The sequence below is a fragment of the Sorex fumeus genome, unplaced genomic scaffold (assembly GCF_029834395.1).
Source record: "Sorex fumeus unplaced genomic scaffold, SorFum_2.1 ptg000037l, whole genome shotgun sequence".
NCBI lineage: Eukaryota > Metazoa > Chordata > Mammalia > Eulipotyphla > Soricidae > Sorex > Sorex fumeus.
Window position 1 is genome coordinate 28,289,192 of NW_026606094.1, and position 21,490 is coordinate 28,310,681.

At 39.3% G+C, this 21,490-nt stretch overlaps 1 protein-coding gene across 1 annotated transcript in view; it reads left to right on the forward strand.

Moving 5' to 3' along the window:
* RELN (reelin) overlaps nucleotides 1-21,490 on the forward strand; it is a 511,483-nt gene that overhangs the window by 487,926 nt on the left and 2,067 nt on the right. The window contains exons 58-63 of the mRNA XM_056118569.1: nucleotides 2,835-2,908; nucleotides 4,345-4,506; nucleotides 6,036-6,193; nucleotides 7,514-7,733; nucleotides 10,411-10,608; nucleotides 11,942-12,040. Coding sequence (XP_055974544.1) covers nucleotides 2,835-2,908; nucleotides 4,345-4,506; nucleotides 6,036-6,193; nucleotides 7,514-7,733; nucleotides 10,411-10,608; nucleotides 11,942-12,040 — 911 coding nt within the window. The remainder of the gene's footprint in view (nucleotides 1-2,834; nucleotides 2,909-4,344; nucleotides 4,507-6,035; nucleotides 6,194-7,513; nucleotides 7,734-10,410; nucleotides 10,609-11,941; nucleotides 12,041-21,490) is intronic.

The following is a 21,490-nucleotide window of genomic DNA, read 5'->3' on the forward strand; positions in this document are numbered from 1 at the left end:
ATCTAATGATCTCCCATTCCTCATCTTTCCTTTTTTCTCTGTAGCATTTGACACTCTCCTTGTCCTCTTTAATCTGTGAGACACTTTTTACCTTTGGCTTCTGTGTTCTTTGTTGGTTTTCATCTTATGAAGGTATTTCATATCCTTTTTAAAAAATTGGGGGGCATACCTGGCAGTACTCAGGGGTTACTCCTGGCTCTGTACCCAGAATATATTCCTAGCTGTGCTTAGGGGGTGCCAGGGATTGAGCCCAGGTCAGACACAGAGAAGGCAAGCATCCAATCCATTTCCTATCCATTGTACTCTCTCATCTTGCCCCACTTTCACAACTGTTGATAAAATCTTTGTATGTACTTCCAACTCCCTTTCAGCAGCTCTTTTGTTCTGTTTTGGGACCACACCCGGCAATGCTCAGGGGTTACTCCTGGCTCTGCACTCAGGAATTCTCCTGGTGGTACTCTGGGGACTATAGGGGATAATAGGGATTGAATCCAGGTCAGTTGCACTATCACTCCTGCCCCTTGGCAAGTCTGATTCTCTTAATTCTCTAAATACCAGCATTTCTCTATACTTATTCTTGGATTTCTTCTTTATAAATATTATCAACATTGAGAATTCCACGCATCCTCTGACTTGAAAGATTACATCTGTAGGAGCAGTGAAAAACTCACAGGGCTGGAGCAGAGTGTGAGTCTAGCATGCTCCCCAATAACATATAGCCTGCCTCGCACTGATGGGTGTAACCCTAGTGACCCCCAGAACTGCAGGAGAAGCTCCCAAAATAAGATTTATATCTTTTAAGAGAACCTCTTAAATCTACTCATCCATGCTTGATTAGCTCACCAACACTTAGTTCAATACTTTAAATAGTTTGTATATTTCTACACTTCTGTAGTACCAGCAGAAACATCTGATCAATGTATCTGATACTTAATTTCATATCTTCCTGCCCATATCTACTCCTCTCTCTTTTGATAGTACTGCCTGTCGTGTTTACATTAGTGTTATATTTAAGACAGTCTGATTTTTCAGGTTTTTTGTTTTGTTTTGTTAAGCAAAAGCCCTGCCTTTGCTCAAGGATTACTCCTGACTCTGTATTCAAGGATCACTTCTCACAGACTCAAGGGACCATATACGGTACTGGAGATCAAACCTAGATTAGGTTTTCATGGCAAGCACCTTACCCACTATGCTATTGCTCCAGCCCCTGAATTTTCACTTTTAACTTGTCACATGTGATCAGCTATTGCATCCTATAATTCTCATGTCTAACATTCCATTGTCTCTGTTTGCACTGTTACTACCCCATTCTGGTCCTAACTAGCTCAAGAAACTAGTTTGTTGTTTGGGGTTTTTTTTTTTTTTGTACACAATGAATCTCTCTCCAGTCCCACCTGTCTTCAGCAACATAGTGAAATTGATCTTTACAGAGCTCAGCTGGGAGCCCATCCTGCCCCTGCTCAGAACCTCCAAGTAACTCCCCGTGGCCTGCTAAATGAAGGTCATTTGCCTGAGACTACACTCTTTTTTTTTTATTTTTATTAGTGAAACACCATGAGGTACAGTTGTAGACTTACAATTTTTTTTATTTTTTTATTAAAAAAATTTTTTAATAGTGAGACATCATGAGGTACAGTTGCAGACTTAGACATTTTTGTGTTTGGGTTTCAATTATACAATGATCAAATACCATCCCTCCACTAGTGCCCACTTCCCACCACCACGGATCCCAGTATCCCTCCAACCCCCCAAGCCCCCCCCCCCCCCATCTCACCCTGCCTCTGTGGCAGGGCAATCCCTTTTGTTCTCTCTCTCCTTTTGGGTATTGTGGTTTGCAAAAGAGGCAATGAGTGGCAAGGAACCATCAAATAAAGGGTGTTGAGACTACAACTCTTGATCTGTCCGACTGACCCAGTCTTCTCTCCCAGTGTTCCAAATGCTCTGTACAGGAACTGAAACATGCCATTTGTTGTGCTCTTGACATACGTGTGCTTCTCACTTGTTTGTCCTGGTACACACCTCTTCTTCTGTTTAAATGTCTTTCTGCTATTGCTTCAGCTCTCAAACTCTTCAGTTATTCTTGGACACCTCACAGGCATCCTACCTGATGAGCTACTTATGACTCACTTACTTAAACACCATCTCCCCTTTTTTTGGAACACTGCAGTATTTTATTTGTATCGTTTTGGATTTTCATTTCCGTTACTGGAGTATATTTCTTAGTCTCTCTAAAACCAGAGCTGTTTTATTCATAACTGAAATAGGACTTGTTGATTAAGTAGATGATTAGAACTTAAATCTGAATAATCTCATATTTAAAGCATTGTGCACTATTGATTATTCAAATTTTTAATTGCATACAATATGGAAAGCTTTTATTCCCATGTAAGTAGACAAAACTAAGGATGAATATTAAATCATTTTAAAATGCTATTTTTAATTACAAATGAAAATTTAGTAGTAGCATCAAGGTAGTTAGGTTATCAATGAAAATGTTTTGGGTTGGTGGTATTTGGGGGGTTTGTCCATAAATTCTCCAAATGTTGTTTTCCTTCTAGCCAACTTACCTTCTCTAAATTTATGGTCATTCTAATTAGGAAAATAGAAATAGTACTTTGTAGACCTCATTTGTCATCTTTTCACAAAATTACATCTCTTTACCTGAACTCAAAAGAGTCCATCCTTGGTTTTCTGGCATGGTGTTCTGTAAAAGTTTGTCTGAATATTTCTTGATTGCTTATCAAAGTCACAATGAAGAGAGATAGGGTTTCTTATTAAGGTGAGTTATAATTTAATCTTACCTGATATACATGGATGGTTTGTGTTTGTTTTAGATTGTGGTGGGATGTGAAGCCACTTCGTGTGGTGACCTTCACTCTGTAATGTTGGAGTACACTAAGGATGCAAGGTTTGTGAAATTATCTTTAATGCTTTCTCCAAACTTGAATACTCAAAGATGAGAAATAAAACAAAAATTGTAAACTTGAATATTCAATTCATATGATGAACTCTTTTCCCACCCCAAGAGTGAACATTTATTATTTTAATTTTTTTATTGATTGAGTATTGTCAAAGATGGTCTCATATGGACACAGCCCCAGCAATGGCAAACTGTGTTTCAGACAGCTACAAAAAGAAGAGCAGTGTTGTGTGTTCTGAGAGGCACTGTCTCTCCTGTGCTGGATGTGGTGTTGCAACACTGTTATGCCTGATACATTGGTGTTAGCAGTATTATCAATAATGGTGCCTGAAATTTAAAAGTGGTCATGATAAGCATTGCATTTTATAAAAGGTGGCATTTCATGGATGAAATTTTATGTCAGTTTGCATTCATTTGAAAATGGCACATGTTGCTTTTGAGTTTTTTCTTCAAATCAAGAAAAAAAAACTATTTTCATGCCAGAAAAAAATAAATTTTTGTGGTAGACAAAAATTTTAATAATTTAAAGTCAACATTGTCCTCAAAGTTGAATTTTCATTCCTATTATACATTTACAACAACCTCAATGAAAAAGAGATTAATGAAATATATAAATATGCTTCATCCAGTCACATGCCCTAACTCCATAGTTGCAATATGGAGTTGAGGTCTGACATAGTGCAGTTAAATTATCTTCCTATCATCCAACCCCAAAGCATTATCCTGACATTAAACAGAAAGAATAGTTGCTCAAAGTATAGGAGAGACACAGAAATGATGGAAGTTCTGTCATTTAATCAGGTTAGAGATACATATATACATATGAAAAAAATATTGATCTGTACTTTATATTTATGCATATGTACATTAAATTTATGGCATAAAATAGAAAAAGAATTAGGGCTTGTGATATTGGGGCAGGCTTGGATAGTGATTGGGAAAATTGGAATTAATGGTGGTGGGAAGGTGCAATGGTGGTGGGTTTGGTGTTGGAATATTGAATGTAATAAATCATCATAAACAACTTTATAGAAATAAAAAAGTTAATTTTTAAAAAATAATTAGGGCTTGGGAGATAGTTCAAGAGATTAAGCACATTTCTGACCTGTGCACAGCCCTGAGATTAATACCCAACCCTACATGTCCTCTAAGTACCATAGATCCAGCCCTGGTAACCTCTAACTAGCACCAGTCTGAGCACAGAATCTCCACCCCACCCCGCCCCAGCACTTTCGAAAGAAATACCTAGCACATACCAAACCACATGCCTATGTAATGTCCTAAATTTGTTCCCCAGCTTCCCCATCTCACTCCCAAGCATCGCAAAAAGTGACCCTAGCTGCATACCGCTACAGGGAATTGCCCCTAAAACTAAGAGAAAATGAAAGTGTAATTATCTGGCACACTCTCTTTGGTCTTTGCAGGTCCGATTCCTGGCAACTCGTGCAGACCCAGTGCCTGCCTTCCTCATCCAACAGCATCGGCTGCTCGCCCTTTCAGTTCCACGAAGCCACTATCTACAACGCTGTCAACAGCTCCAGCTGGAAGAGAATCACCATCCAACTCCCCGACCATGTCTCCTCCAGGTAGTCTGCCTTCTGCTGTACACTTTGTGGAATGATCTAGCAGTCTCATCAGAGCACATGCAGTGAGCTGAGAGTAACCAATCAAGGGAAGCCAGAGTTTTAGCTGTATCCCTGGTCCCTTCTTCCATTTCTCTCACCAACTCAGACACCAAAACCATAGTGACATGCCCCAAGTAGAGAAGTTTCTGTTGGGTTTATTCCCCTTCATTCCCATGTTGTTACTGTCATGCACGGGAGTCACGCGCGCGTGCACACACACACACACACACACACACACACACACACACAACCTTGGTTATAGCACTTGCATGTTTGATTGTGGTGCTCTCTGGGGAGGGCACATCTGGTGGCAGTGTTTGCAGGGGACTATGCAGCCAGAGCTGGCACCCTCTGTTGCCATGTCAGAGGCTGCAGGCAGCAGAACCACTGACACCACACTTGGCATATGTGGGAGACACAAGGGATCTAACTCATGGCCTCATGCTTGCCAGGAGCTTTTGCCACTGAGCCATCTCCTGGGCTCCAAGCTTTTGTTTGCAAATGATGACTAGTTCTCAGATTTTCTTTTTGGTTCGTGGTGGGTTTTTTGGTGGAAAGGGGAATTGGTTTTTTTTTTTTACTTATTTATTTGGGGGTAAAACCACACACCCTTTGATGCTCAGGGGTTACTCCGGCTCTGCACTCAGAAATTACTCCTGGCGGGCTCTGGGGACCATATGGGATACCAGGGATGAAACCCAGGTCAGCCTCATGCAAAGCAAGAGCTCAGACCCTATATGATCTCTCCGACCCCTCAGATTTTCTTTTTTTTTTTTTTTTGCTTTTTGGGTCACACTCAGCTATGCACAGGGTTTACGCCTGGTTCTGCACTCAGGAATTACTCGTGGCAGTGCTCAGGGGACCATAAGGGATGCTGGGAATTGAACCCGGGTCGGCCGCATGCAAGACAAACGCCCTACCCACTGTGCTATTGCTCCAGCCCCTCAGATTTTCTTTTGACTAAATACCATAACCCATTCCCAGCTCAGTCACAGGCCCCTGAACTGTAACTGCCCTGAGGAAGACCTGGAGTTGTTACCATGCTACCCCAGTGTTCTGTGCTCCCAAAGGCTGTAACTCTCTGAGGAGCACAGGACTTTATCAGGGGACTCACATCCACAGAACAGATATGATGGAGTGCAGTCTTCCCTGAGCGGCTTGCTTTCCCTTAGAAATCTGGATAACAATACACCTCTCCTGGAACTAAGTGGACACAGGATGGAGAGTTGGAGGAGCTGAAGGATGTTTTGTGGAATGTAATAATTTAAAAAAGTCCCACAAAATATTCAGGGAAAGCCTAGTCTTCCCGAAATGGCATTTGGAGGCGCACTCCTAGAGTATGAGGGGTGTACCATTGCTCAGTGTGTGTCTTGAGGAGAAATTTGGGAAGATCTTAGGAAAAACTCCCCATTCTTAGAAGCAAGAGACTAGATACAGCCATAACAACTAACAGCCTGTTCAATCTCCTCTGTTTTCTGTGGGACATTCAGTGCCACACAGTTCCGCTGGATCCAGAAGGGAGAAGAGACTGAGAAGCAAAGCTGGGCAATTGACCACGTGTACATCGGAGAAGCTTGTCCCAAGCTCTGCAGTGGGCACGGATACTGTACCACCGGCGCCATTTGCATCTGTGATGAAAGTTTCCAAGGTGCGAATTCCAGCAGACACATTTGATGAGGTAGAGCATGAGGTGTCCTTCCCTCAGTGTGGAGGAAAGGTCGCTGGGAAGTGGACAGAAAGGACAGTTTGAGAGGTTGAAAACAGATAGTTTTTGGATTACACAGTTACTTAGATTTGGAGTGATTTTCCAGGCTGATCCTATGCTGTGTTCTTTGAAGTGTTTTTTTAAATGCAGATTTTAGGGGTCAGAGCAATAGTGCAGCATGTAGAAGCACTTGCCTTACATGTGGTCAACCCAGGTTTGATCCCCGGAACCCCATATGAGCCCCCCCAGGGATGATCCCTGAGCACAGAGCCAGGAGTAAGTCCTGAGTATGGCAAAAAAAAAAAATTGAAAAATAAGAAATGCAGATTTTTATCATTCAAAATACTGGATATAGTATCTCACATTACACAGATTCCATAAAACTTGCTGTTTCCATTATTTCCAGTTCTGTTCCCATTATTTCCAGCCTCTCTACTTCCTGGATCATCCATTCCTCATTCTTTCATTCTCCCTCCATCTCTCCACTACTGTCATCTGTCACCAATACCTGCTACTGTCATCCCAAGAATCAGCTAAAGATTCAGGATATTTTGTTTCCCTGATCACTCTATCACACAAAAATACATCTTCACAACTCAAATATGTGTGTATTTATTTTTCCAAAATATTTTTCTATTTCCAAATATGTGTGTGTACCATTTTATTCTCATAGCCAGGAGAACAAATGGCTGTCAGATCAGGCAAGCTGCAGATAACAGGGCTCAGTAAATATTTTATGAATGAATCCTTATGTTGTCATAGGCTTTACTTCCAGTTTATTATTCATGTAGTTATCCCAAATTCGTCATTCTGTATTGCTGAGTACTGTGCTAGAAGCTAGAATCCAACAATATGTAAGATGCAGACACTATTCTCAAGAATAATCATATGTAGAGCCAGGAGGAAAGCAAAGACATAATTATTATCTGCTACCAAAGTTATGTTTGAGAGAAATAAGCTCTCACCCTGAGGGATCAGGGTAAGTCCATCATTGGGAAAATACAGATACTGTGGTAGTAAATAATAGACTTATACTAGTTCTAAGTACACTAATATCTACGTATTTAGTAAACATTAACTGGAGATAATGGGATCTTTTTTCCTACAACATAAACTCATAAGTGATAATATACAAAAGAAACAACTCTCTAGAAATATCTCTTTGCTTGATACTTTGTCATTTTTTTTTTTGCTGAAACATGAAATCTTGAATGATTCTGCTTCTTCCAACTTAATTTTAGTGATTTTTCCTTCCCACCCCAGGTGATGATTGCTCTGTGTTCACTCACGATCTCCCGAGTTATATTAAAGATAATTTCGAGTCAGCACGCGTCACTGAGGCGAACTGGGAGACCATTCAAGGTGGAGTGATAGGAAGTGGCTGTGGCCAGCTGGCCCCCTATGCCCATGGAGACTCGCTCTATTTTAATGGCTGTCAGATAAGGCAAGCTGCAACCAAACCTCTGGATCTCACACGAGCAAGGTAACACACCTCTGTGTGGTAGCCCGTAGGCTGTTAGCACACTCAGCATTGCCCTCTTTCTATTAGAGATGATGATGAACTTGGCAAATGTGTCACTAAGGAGTAGAAATCTAAAACCCAGTTTTAAATAGAGTGTGCAGAAGCATTGTATATTGCACTACTCAGGTTACACTTTATTCAATTTGTTGTCATATTTTTTCTCATATTTCTTTAAGCTCGCTGAGTGAAGGTAATATAGTCATAAGACTGAAGAAATGTCAGCTATCAAAATATAATAATAATTAATATGTCTTAAACCAGCACATTATATGCCTTAAACCTGCACAGTGGTCTGAATACAATTGAGTTTAATAAATTTAAAAATAATGAGTAAAAAAAGTGAAATGTTGGCTAATGGTTATCTATAGTGATAATTTCCTGTTTTCCATTTGCAAGCAAATATCAATATGCACATGATGTTGACTAGCAATATTGCCAACACATACCTATATTTAGCATATATAGCTACAATGGATAAAAATGGAAAATCAATAGACTTATGGGAACTTTAAATTTTTATGTTCTGTAACAGCATATTCACACAGAATACAGTGGACAGAGACCTTGCAAATCAATAAGAAAAGTGAGAGATAAAGAGTCCCCAGAGAAGTTGAGTTAAATTTCCATTTTTAATACACACTTTCCACCTTTGTTAACATAGCTAGAACAAACACAGCTCTTTGTGTAGTACCAAAAAAAAAATCTGAGGATCCAAAAGATAGTACAGGAATTACTAAATAGTCTAAAGTGTTCATTGAAATGATCACGCTGGATAAGAATTTAGTAAAGTAGGTAAAGGGACATACATGATGCCCAAAAGGAGAGAGAGAAAGGGAGAGAGAAAGGAGGAGGAGGAGGAGGAGGAGGAGGAGGAGGAGGAGGAGGAGGAGGAGAAGGAGGAGGAAGAGGAGGAAAAGGAGGAGTAGGAAGAGGAGGAGAAGGAGGAGGAGGAAGAAGAAGAGTGTCTGCCATAAAGTCTGGGAGGTGTGGAGTTGGGGGGGATGGGAGGGAAACTGGGAAATGTACACTGGTGGAGGGACAGGTGTTGGAACACTATGACTGATACCTAACCATGAACAGCTTTGTAATGGACTCTCTAACAGTGATTCAGATTTTTTTAATTTAACAACAAAATAAATTTTAAAAATAGAACGTTCATTGAATGCTGAAAAAGTATTCAACAGCTATGAAAATATTTGAGAATTAGATGTTTGGATGATGAAATATCAAAGTTTTGCTAAAACTTTGGAAAATATTATCTATGTGGTTTCAGGGGTAGAAAAGCAGGTTTCATGCTTTTTAATAGAATAATTTAAAAAATACTTCTAAATTATTTCCTGTATTATAGCCAGGGAAATGCTAAAATTGTATCCACCTACTCCCATATTCTTCCTTAGAGTGATATACTTGGGACCTCCCAAATAGTGCTCGGGAGACCCCAGGCATTCTCCGCCAAACTCGGCATATGATTCCATGCTCTGCCCCAGTAGTATTGGGGGCCACCAGGTCACACCACACAGCAGTGCTCAGAGGACCATGGATGCTGGGATCAATAGGCATTCCTGGCCACTGAACCACCTCCCCAGCTCTGCCTAAGAGATAGTTCGGCCCTGAACACAACCACAGCTAGCTGCTCCGTTCAGTGTTGCACACTGTTTTGGATAAGTCACTTTTAAATAAAATTTTAAATGCATTTACAAGTTTCAAGTCAAGCTTTTTCTTAACCACCTATTCCAAGTCTGATCACTTATTCATCATTGGGAATTTTATAAGGATAGATTTGGTGCATTTAAGAACTGCATCCTATGAGCAAAAATGTCTGTGAAAATCAAAAGGACACATCAGAGTAGCAGATATGGGCCAGAACCTGCATGTCTCAGTTTTTTTCTCAACCCCAATCTCCAGACACCCTTTCCTAAAATAGATGTGATGATTTATCTTTGTCCAGGTATTTACAGCTTGAAGCTATTTGTTTAAAAAAAAGAAGAAGACGAAGGAAAAAAGGGGGGGAGAGGAGGTAGGGAGGAAAAAAAGAAAGGGAAAAGCATGTCCTGTCTATACTTTGACTTTCTTCCTTGTCCTCCCCATGTCCCCAGCTGCCTGTTTGATCTACATTACCTTTCAGAAGGTTTTTCAGGTGAAATACTAAATCTAAAAAAAGTTCTGACATTAAAAGAGAAAAGAGTTTTGAAAGTCAAACTGTTCTCTTTGACTCGAAAAATCAGCTTTCTGAAGCTATGTTTTATACATCGGGATGAAAGATTATATAAACAAATTTTGTTGCTAATGTTACTTAGTCATAACACTGGATACTTATTCTGTTTGTACTATATTCTAAACTCAGAAATTATAGACATTAGGAACCAGAAAAAAACATACACTTAGAGGCAGAGAGAGTTCACAGGGCTGAGTGCAGACTTTTCGTGCAGGAGACCCAGGTTCAAATCCCGGCATGGCATGGTCCCCTGAGCATCGCCAAGAGTGACCCTGCACATTGAGCTAGTAGAAGCCCCTGAGTCACTATTAGATGAAAAAGTCACTACTTTTCCCGAAAAAAAAAAAAGTCTCTAAGTAGCAAGCATGACTCCTTAAATACTTTCTGGAGTTGGCTTAAAGCTGATTTCCTTGTGTTTTTCAGCAAAATCATGTTTGTTTTGCAAATCGGGAGCACAGCACAGACAGACAGCTGCAACAGTGACCTGAGTGGCCCTCACGCCGTGGACAAGGCGGTGCTGCTGCAGTACAGCGTCAACAATGGCATCACATGGCACGTCATTGCACAGCACCAGCCCAAGGACTTCTCACAAGCCCAAAGAGTGTCTTACAACGTCCCCCTGTAAGTGACCTCAACAAAAAAAGTGTGAATTCATGCATGGCTCCCTGGGCATCCCAGAGTTGGAACAAGAAACACACACACACACACACACACACACACACACCCTAAAAAATATAGGTAATGGCAGCTAAGACAAGTCCTGATCTCCAAAACTATGTCCCTGTTTGGTATTCGGACAGTAGACATAAAATTGAATCCAGGGGTTAATGGGAAGATAAAATCGGAGTTGTAACTAAGCACAAAGGTACTTTTGCCTGTTTTCCTTCTGCAGCCAGTACTTTTAGTCCTTTGGAAAACAACATTTAAGATTTGATGGGTTCTCGAGTTTGAAAACTTGTAAAGACATGCACCCATGTCAGTTGTGCCTAGTATTATACCCAGGTCTCTTCACTCAGTGTCCATCACATTGAACACACTTTACCTTTGCTGGTAGATCAAGAAGAAGAAGGGAAAGAACTGGAGAGCTGTCACAGTCAAGTGCTCGGTAGAACTTGATGTGGCTCTTAGGACCTGAACAAACCTGAATCTCTTCCCCCCAGTGTCTTGTTCATTTATATGAGCCTGTTACAATATGTCAAGTTCCAGGCTCACAGAACTGAGCTTACCAAGCAGGTTGGAGATGAAAAGAGGCTGACTTAAGTAACATAAAGGTAGTGGTGACAGGTACTTTGGTGGAGAGGTGTAATAACTTGTACACCCCAAATATCAACACTCATGTTGATGAACACTCATGTACTCATGTTACCTTCAATACAATAGTATTAGACTTGGCTTCATCATAGCAAATGGCCTAGAAGAAAAACAATAAAATAATAATATCGAAGGGCCAGAGAGATAAGACTAGGGTTAAGCACTTTTCTTGCTTGCAGCCAGCCACTGGTTCAAACCCCAGCACTGTCCAGCGCCCCCACTTCAGCACTGCAAGAGTGACCACTGGTGATGGAGAATGGGTACTGGTGGAGGGATGGGTACTTGATCATTGTATAAATGAAACACAAGCACAAAAATTAGTAAGTCTACAACTGTACCTCATGGTGTTTCACTAATAAATTTTTTTTTAAAAAGAAAGAAAAAAACCCTATTACAATCTACTTAAAAATAAAAATGCCCCCCCAAAAAAAGCTGCACAATGGAGATTATTTGATAATAAAAAGAAATTAACTGATACATTAAAAAAAAGAGTGACCACTGGGCTCATAACTAGGAGTAGCCCCTGACTAAAAGTGTCTCCCAATTTCCTTCCATTCCAGTAGTATTTGAAGCCCATAAGTCACACATCAGAAAATTCTGCATTCTAGAATTTAACCTCTTTGCCTTTGTGTCTGTGATGCAGGGAGGCACGGATGAAAGGAGTTCTGTTGCGCTGGTGGCAGCCACGTCACAATGGGACAGGTCATGATCAGTGGGCTTTGGACCATGTGGAGGTCGTCCTGTGAGTATCTGATACATGGCACCCTGTGTCCATTTGAGAAAGGTTTGACATTCCTTTGATGTAGCATGCTCTGAATTCACTAAGAACAGTTCCTGGTGAGAAGCCCTGACATACCTTTGGTTTACATCCCTCAGCAACTGCAACTTCTAGCTCAAGTCCAAGCCCCAAATATAATTAATTAAACAGACCTTAGAAAATTGTAATCAGCAAAAGATCTATTTAAAGATCTGTGAGTATTAGTTAAATTGGACCAAGCAAATGCCTCCAGGTAAATGAGAACCAGTGTCTTCATCGAGTCTCTGTTGCTTTATAAGCAGGAATGACATCTTGAAAAGAGAAAGGGTTGGTGCAGAGTTAGGAGCAATGTATGAGTCATGGGTGCCTGAGGTATTCTTGCATTTAATCATGCAGTTGCAAATAGAATAAAGCATTTGTGGTTTTAGACCCCTCCTGACCCATCCCAGTACGTAAGAGGTTAAGGGGGGTTCCACCTTGGTTTCCCCCATGTCGTAAGGTTATTGCTGTGCTCACTTAGCGGGCTTGACTGTTCCACAGAGAGATGACCTGCTTTTTCTCCAACAATCTAGTTCCTGTAGAACTGGAAAACTTGTGTCTCGTCGGGTTCGGACTGATGGCTCCAAGTGGTTGGCCAGGAGAGGCGAATCTTCTCGGTAGATAGGTTCAAATGTTCCTTCTGTTTTCCAACTCGAAAGTGAAATCAGTCCCTTGACTGATTTCAGTCATTTTGAAAGAAAATTTAATGATAACTTGGTAGGAAAACTACCAGATTTTGTTTTCTTTCCATCATAGCCATGAGCTGAACCTTTCAGTCTTGAGTTAGCCCTTGTCTTAGTTTTCACGGAGACGCCTGCTTGCATGGCATCCATATCAACCCCCAAACCCAAGAGCCGCCCAGTCCCTGCACAAGCCCCCACTCTGCGCGCTGCTGCTTTGGACCACTTGCTGGGCTCTGCCCCCACAAGATAAAGTTGAAGCTGAAGGTGACACTTCAGACTCCTTTGAATTCAATACGAGGCTGATGTTTTACTTTAGACAGAGACAACCTCAGAGTACATTTTCTCAGGAGAGAAGAACTGGACTTTCAACCAGATACATGCATGGTCAGGCCAGAGAGTGAGATCCAATGAGGCCAGAAATCTTTGGGTCATTTTCCTCGGCTGCTTTCCCTTGGGAGTGGTACTTCTCACTCTTACTAAACATTGGAATCATTCTGGAATGTGGGGGCACATCAACAAATGGCCAGATGGGCAGGATCATCCCTGCCATGGCTGTGATTCAGATGAACCCCAAAGGGACATAACATCAGGTCTTTTCAAAAGCACCCTAGATCATGATAGTAGTAATTTGGCCAAGAATCAGATTTAGATCCTATCACCTTTTAATTTTTCAAATCTCTTGCAAAGGTGATTTACACTAAAGGGACTTCCTGTACGTGATCAAGTATAACCATCCTGTGAGCACTCCCCAAAGGGACAGCATGTTTGGGGAGTGCTCACAGTTGTGCACTCTGCTGTTGGGCAGATATCACAGTTCTCAACACAGCAAGAATCTGAGAAATCTTCCCCTCCCACCCTACTGAACATGAAGTCAGAGGCAGGCTCTCACTGCAATTCCCTCCTTGGACTGTCCTCCCTTGGATGAAAGGGATGTCAGATGTCCCATTATTAAAGAGCCCCTTCATAACTGGAAAACAGCTATTTCTCACCCCTGTCACTCTGGGCACATAGCAGAACACCTTGTCACACATCCCTGGATGCCTGAATACCTGCTGCAGATCTTAATTTTTATAAGCAGTTAGGCATCATGGTATTGCTAACAAGAGCCAAATTCAGATTATATGACATACCAGAAACCTGCTGTTGCCCTATTTTCTGGAGTCATTGATATTCATACATATTTTGTCTGTATTCCACCTCCAGAAACATAATGCTTCAAAGATTATTTTACTTGCCAGAGTTTAATACTACTCTGAACCTGTATGATTGCCTCAAACTCTCAGGACCCCCAAACATTTTCAAATTGGAAAAAAAGCATTCACACAAATGCACAATGATGCATGATTTAAGTTTTATTGAATGTCTTCTTTCAATGAATAATTAAAAAATTAGAACTGAGAGCTAGAGGTATGGCTCCAGGGACAAGTACATGGCTTAAATATGTGATATCAAAGGCAAATAAGATCTTTTAATATTTTTAATTGCTACCATTAAAGGAGTTATTTAATTGTAACTTTTTTGGAGAAAGAAAATATATTTTAGGGTTCAATAAATAAGCTATTTTTACAGAAAAAAAAGAAATATACAAAGAAATAACATGTTCAGAATTGCTTTTGTTATTTTTCCTTTGCCTTTGGACCTACTATTTCTATGTCACAGAACCCTTTCAAAATATTTTATTTAATAAGTCACAGGAAACTTTAAGGTATTCCTAGTTTATATTCCATTGATAGCTCTATAAAATAATTACTTTAATTCATTTATTCAATAAGCTTACCATTAAAATGAAAATCTCCAAAGAATTCAGAGGAATTAAATATAATAACTTTCCAAAATGTCTTCAACTAAATGAGGCACAAAGAAACTGACTTACATCATAATTCATAAATAATGCTAACTGTGGCTTTGCTACTGCAAGTGTATATTGAAAAATAGAATCCTCCCATAAAGATTTTTTGATCCAGAATACTAATGAACATTTTATGTAATTACATGTAGTTAGATGAACTGGGCCTGCTAATGCCTCAGGTGGAGAGGAGACAGAGGACAGAAGCCCTGTTTAACTGATAGCTGCAAACAGGGTTCCTAATATGTTTTTGCAACTAATGGTTGGGGTCTACATTTTTAGAATATATTTTCTCAGTGGAAATTGGCTTTCAATTACCTTTATTACCATAGTTTCACTTTTGTGCATGTGCACCAGAGGACACATGCTAAAATTTAAAAAAAAAAATCCCTAATAGGAAAAATTGTGGTCGCGCATGGTATCTTGCATTTAGCCTCAGTGCTGCCCATAAAAACCAGTGAGCTATGAGTTGGAGAACACATTTAGCACTTTTGAAAATACTTCAAGGTTTTTGAGTACATGTAAAATGAATAAGATGCATAACACAGTTTTTAATTGACTGGCTTAATTCTGAAATACTCAGTATGAAAGGATTTCCGTTTCATATGGATATACAGAATGATAAACCTAACACCAAAAAGATTAAAGAGACACTGTTTTCACATTTAGCCCGCAAAGTCACTCACGCCTTATGCTTGGAAGTATTATCTTCCCACTCTGGTGTTACTTCCAATAAAGTTTTCATTTGAGAAGCACTTCTTGATGATTAGCCCCTGCTAATCTGCCTTAGAACAGATGAACTGAATTGACAGATCACTTTTTTTTTACCAGCCTCACTAGCTTACAAAAAGTCCACATTCTGTGCAGCCAAAATGATGTAGCCTAATACGACCTTTGACAATCCAGTGTCAGAAACCGTGTTTCTCTGACTCCATTTGCTAGTGTAGAAGACTTGTTTCTCAGTAAATGTTTGTGAATACATTTGGGCAGATCCCTCACAAGATCCATGCTGGTGGGGTCCTTCTTAGGATATAAGAAAATGCTTGGTCTTATTCCTTTGTGTTGGTCATCCAACCTTCTATCCTAAGAATCTCCCTCACCCAACTATGCATTTCATTCACACATCACATTTCCTGTGTTCGTGTCTTAAGTCACAACCTGTCATATATACAATGAAATGGGCCAATTTTTGCATGTGTACCTTGAAAGCAAATTGCTCAGTAAAGAGAGCCTTTGCAAATTTATTTACTAAAACACGAAATTATCACCACATTCACTAAGGCTGAAAACCAAAATGCTTTTGCAGTGTGTTGCAAACTATGGTCTTACATGCATTTATCAGATTTTAAAAATATGATTTTCATCATTATCATCCCCTCATGCTATTCATTATTGAGATACTGTCACATTTTTGGCACAAATGATTTATGGAGATGAGCATATTACATTTGTTGCAAAGCATATTTATCACTTATTAAATTCAACTATGTTATCTGATGGAGAGGATCTTTACATTTCTAAAAAGTCTTTCTTTAATATGTTCAGGAGTATTTCCTTTAATGTAAACAAAGTAAAAATAAGATAATAAAATAAATCATAGCTATTAAATTATTTTAATATTTATACTTTATGTGCAACATTTATGCCAAATGTAGTACTAGAGCTACATGTATCCTAACATATGGTTATGAGCAAATATTGCATGTTGCATTACATAGAAATTGAAATGTATGTTTATATTGGGTATTGAAGAATAAGAAATAACTTCTTTAATTTCTGTTTTCAAAAGAGATGAAAAACCGTATATTGCGTCTAAACCTGATCAGAGTTTTATGACTAATCACAGTGCTGCATGCATTGAAAGGCATTTTTTAACTTGTGTTATATTTCATTATTTGCTGTCATTGGTTTTCCACTAGAGTAAGGTAAGTCCTCTTCCTGAATCTGGGAACTGTTAACTAATCATTTCATCAGTATCAGCTAACAGAGAAGTTTTATAGAAAACCTCTGCAATTTAAAAAAACTATGACACAAAATACATATGTTTTGAGATATACTGGAGCATTTAAAAATTATTTTTAATACAGAGTACGTTTGTGTCACCCTGGGTTCTATGCCAAGTACTGCAGTGTTTTTTTAAAAAAAAAGAAAAAAGGAAAGAAAACTCTACATTGTGAACTCAGAGTTCAGCCAAAATGACATAAGTCTCTAACATAAAAAAATATTGGACATAATAGCACAGTCAGTTATATTTAAAATAATCACTGTCACCGTCATCCTGTTGTTCATCGATTTGCTCAAGCAGGCACCAGTAACGTGTCCATTGTGAGACTTGTTGTTACTGTTTTTGGCATATCGAATATGCCATGAGGAGCTTGCCAGGCTCTGCCACGCGGGCGGGATACTCTCAGTTACTTGCTGGGCTCTCTAAGAAGGACAGAGAAATCGAACCCGGGTCGGCCTCATGCAAGGCAAATGCCCTACCCGCTGTGCTATCCAGCCTCTATTAAATAATATAATAAATTATATTAAATAAAATTATTGGGCACTGTCAACTACTAATATTTCCCATTCAATAACAAATTTGATTTAGGCCCCTCCTTTATGCCTTGGCAATGTTCTGTCTGAGGTCCCCTTGAAATGCTTAGGGTTTATAAATTTGTTATGAGGCATTAATGAAAATAGAAATTTCTGCAAAAGACATAGTCTCTCTGATTAAATGTAATTTCTTCCAAAAGGATAGAGATGCCTTAGGGTGCCTTGAATTATCAATTCTATTCTAATTTAATAAATGATATATCAGAAGGGAGTGGACTTATTCATAAAACTCTTGAGTTCTAGCCTGCCCTTAAGTAAGATTGGCCTTCTTTAATATAAATTGACATTTGTCCTCTCATGGAGAACTTTTTAACTCAAGAAGGAAGTAAGATGGTTATATTTATTATATAGCTACATATTGTTCCAGAATTTTTCATTTAACCGATGCAGCTCTCTGAGATACACTTGATCAATTATTATTCTAATTCCGTCTAGTAAAGAAAAGAAATATTAAATCTTCACATTTATGAGGTATTGAGTCCACACTTTCTTACTTACAGCCATCCTTGAAATTCCAGCCTTGGGCATAAAGTGGAGAACATCATTGCCACAGAGGAGTTTTGTTGATTAGTTTGAATGGGAATTTTCCATCTTACACTCACTGGTATAAGTCTGAAAAAAATTATAGTCTACTATACTCTTTACTCATTCACATAAAGTGTTGTTTATCACATTCTTGATGAACAATGTATTGCTGATCTGTAAAAATGCCTACATTTCTGTGCATTTAAATTACTTCTGTCAAGTCACAATCGTAGTATTCCCTTTAGAATCCAATAAAATGAATTTTAAATCCAGTAAAAATAAATTGAGGGCCTGACTGATATACAGTGTGTAGGATGCTTTTCTTGCGTGCGGATAACTTTGTTCCCCCACAGTACTCCCAGGAGTGATCCCTGAGCACAGAGCCAGAAATAGACCCTGAACACTGCCAGGTGTGCCCCAAAAACCAAAATAATAAAAAAAAACAAATATAGTCTATTCCTAATAATAAATGACCTAGGATGATGGCACCATTGAAAAGTAACAGTTCAAAAGAACTGTCAGGCCAGAGAGAGAGAGGGAGAGAGAGAGAGAGACTTCAGTGGCCCAGAGGTCATGCTTTGCATGTAGGAAGGCTGACTTTGCTCCTAGCACATAGTTTCCCACATACCACTGGGAAGAATACCTGAACATAGAGCCAGGAGGAGCTGCTCTGAGAACTGCTGGGTATAGCCCCCGCAAAAAAAAAAAGCCTCTACTTTTTCTAAGACCTTGATATATTCATATTTCCTATATAGAAATAGAAGCATGGGACTAGAGAGATAGTACAGGGGATAAGGCCCTGCCTTGCATGAGGCTACACACAGTTTGATCCCCAGTACCACATATGGTCCCCCAAGCGTCATTAGTAATCCTTCAGCACAAAATCCTGGGATCATCAGGTGTGGCCCCAACTCCCCCCCCCAGAAAAAAATAAGGAAAATAAACAGAAGTATAAGTTCGTGGGGCCAGAGCAATAGTACAGCGGGTAAGGTGTTTGCCTTGCATGCAGCTAAACCTGGTTTGATCCCCAGCATCCCATATGGTCCCCCGAGTTCTGCCACGAGTAATTCCTGAGTGCAGAGCAAGCCAGAAGTAACCCCTGAGCAGTGCCAGATGTGACCCAAATCGTTTTCCACGTACCACTGTCATAACCTCACTACTAGAATAATAATGTGTGCCGTAGAAGCAAAAAAAAAAAAGTGTAAGTTCATATTCCATTAGTCCCCAAATTCATATAGCAGTAATTGTTTTATTGTTTGTTTGGGGGGTCATACCCAGCAGCTCTCGGGACTTCTTCCTGGCTTTGCACTCAGAGATCATTCCTGGCAGTGCTTAGGAGGCCATATGGGATACCAGAGATCAAACCCAAATTGATTATTTGAAAGGCAAGCTCCTTACCTGCTCTGGCTCCAACAAGGGAAATTTTGAGGATAGCGTTAGGGATCAAATCCAGGGTCTCAAATCTAAAGAGCCTGCACTCTGTAATGAAAATTGAATTAATATTTTCATAAAGCCATCAATGTACATTCTTCCTGTTTTCATAAAGAAGGGATCCTTTTAAAAATAAGCTTCTTTTTTTTTTGTTTTTGGCCACATCCAGCAGTACTCAGGGCCTACTCCTGCTTGAGAAATTATTTCCGGAAGCACCCAGAGGACCACATGGGATGCTGGGTACCAAGCCTGGATAGGTCAAGTGCAAGACAAGCACCTTACCTGCTATACTATCGCTTGGGACCCAAAAAATAAGCTTTATTCCATCCAAAGGCAAAACAAGTTGCTATGGCAATTAATATAGTTCATGTGCCCTGGAATTATCTACTTTCACTCAAATTACAATAAAAATTACTTTCTTCTGTAATTTCAGTGAATAGATAGGTCTTCAAAATTCTACTGCACACATTATTATTCTAGTAGTGAGGTTATAAATAAGTTTTTTTAAATTGTATTAAGCTACTATTTTTGTAGTAATAAGGTTATCTAAAGATAATCATCTCTGTTTGTCAAAAACAAAATAAGTCCACAGACCTTTCCATAAAAACGAGTAGACATGAGATCTTAAAACTTGTTTAAAATTCTCCTAATGCCTAATCCTATAAATTAGACATTTTGTAGAAACTGCAATAACTAATAACTATATCAGTTTATTACAGAGCCCTGGAGGCTGGTAATTTTTTGGCATAGATTCTCATTGTACTTAACTGTAGAGTTTATGAACTGGAAAAATCAGCCTCATTAGAGTCCAACCAAAATGGACTGTAGAGGTATTTATGTTTCACATGCCAAATAGCCACGAGTTTCAAGAATACTTGGAAAATATGGCCATAATTAATGTGATTATATGAGCATTAGGGATCAAACTTCTCTGTGTGCATATCAGCATTCTTATGGATCCCAATATATGCTATTGATAACATAAATTTATTTTAAATTAGAATATACCTAATGAATCACATACCTAATAAATTCTATGCAGCTTCAATGCTGAACTAATTTTGAAGACATTAATGATCTGCAACTCACTAATATTGAATTATCTCATACATAAAGAAAGAGAACTTGAATCCTTTGATAATTACATGGAGAAGCTGCTTTAAGACATCAAACATGCATGTCAATTTTTTTCAATTAAGTGGTCCTTTGTGCTCTCATTTCTTGAGATCACATTATGTCTGCTGAGGTTGTATTAAGATAACTAAGAGTGTTCTGAGTGTTTTTCCTTTATTGGCATGTAAAATTGCATTTTTTAACTGAGTATTTATATCTTTGTTTTCCAAAAAAAAAACTTTCATTGCTTTAACTTTGCAATTATTCCTTAGAGTTAAAGAGTAATGATTTACAACAGGAATCCAATCAGTAAGTCACCAACAGATCAACAAACATGCCTTGACCCCTCTGGGTAAGGCAAGAGGTTCAGTGCTGTGGTTTGGGGTTTGGGGTGGGAGGCCTTGGAAGACAGGACTCACCAATAGAAGTTTGATCATGGGGAGCCAAGATGGGACAATAATCTCCATTCAAACCGAAAATGAACAGTATGAGATTTCACAGTAGGAGGCAGAAAAATGCTTTCAGGAGAATATAAGCAATAATGAAACTATGGTCCTTGAAAAATGGGTGAAATTTAGGAATTGATGTTGGAGATTGGCCTGGGATGCAGGTAAATGGGGCAGATAGAAGAGGCTCCAGGTGAGTTTGAATGGTCTCTATAGGATGTAATGGAAGAACTATCTTAAAAAAGAGAACAGGATTAAATGTGTAGAGAACGTAAAGTGTATAGCTAAATGGACTAAGATATTTTTTCATCAGCAAAAATAGGATGGTTTGTTTTAGCAAGGCAAATCCAGTGCTTGAGGAAAGTTTACTGAGATTAACATGCAAAATCGACTATATGTTGTATGAGAAGAGCCACACCACACACACATAAGTATAACTGTATGTTCAGTGAGTCTGTATTTTATGGTTTCCTTTCAGTGATGTAAGGGACGTGGGGAGGGGCCTAGTTAGGATCCCACTTTAGCTGCTCCAGGAATGCACCACAAGGTAAACTAAGTGCTGGCAGGAAGACACCGGCGCCCGTTCTGATATTTTGTGAGTAAGAGAGAATAGTAGTTTCCCAGCTCTTGATTAGTATAACACATTGGGTCATTTGTCCTATCTTCTTTTGGTGGGTAGGGGACTATAAATGGACTTTGTATAGGCATTAATTAGTACCTACAAGTGCACATAAATTATGGATAAATTTACACC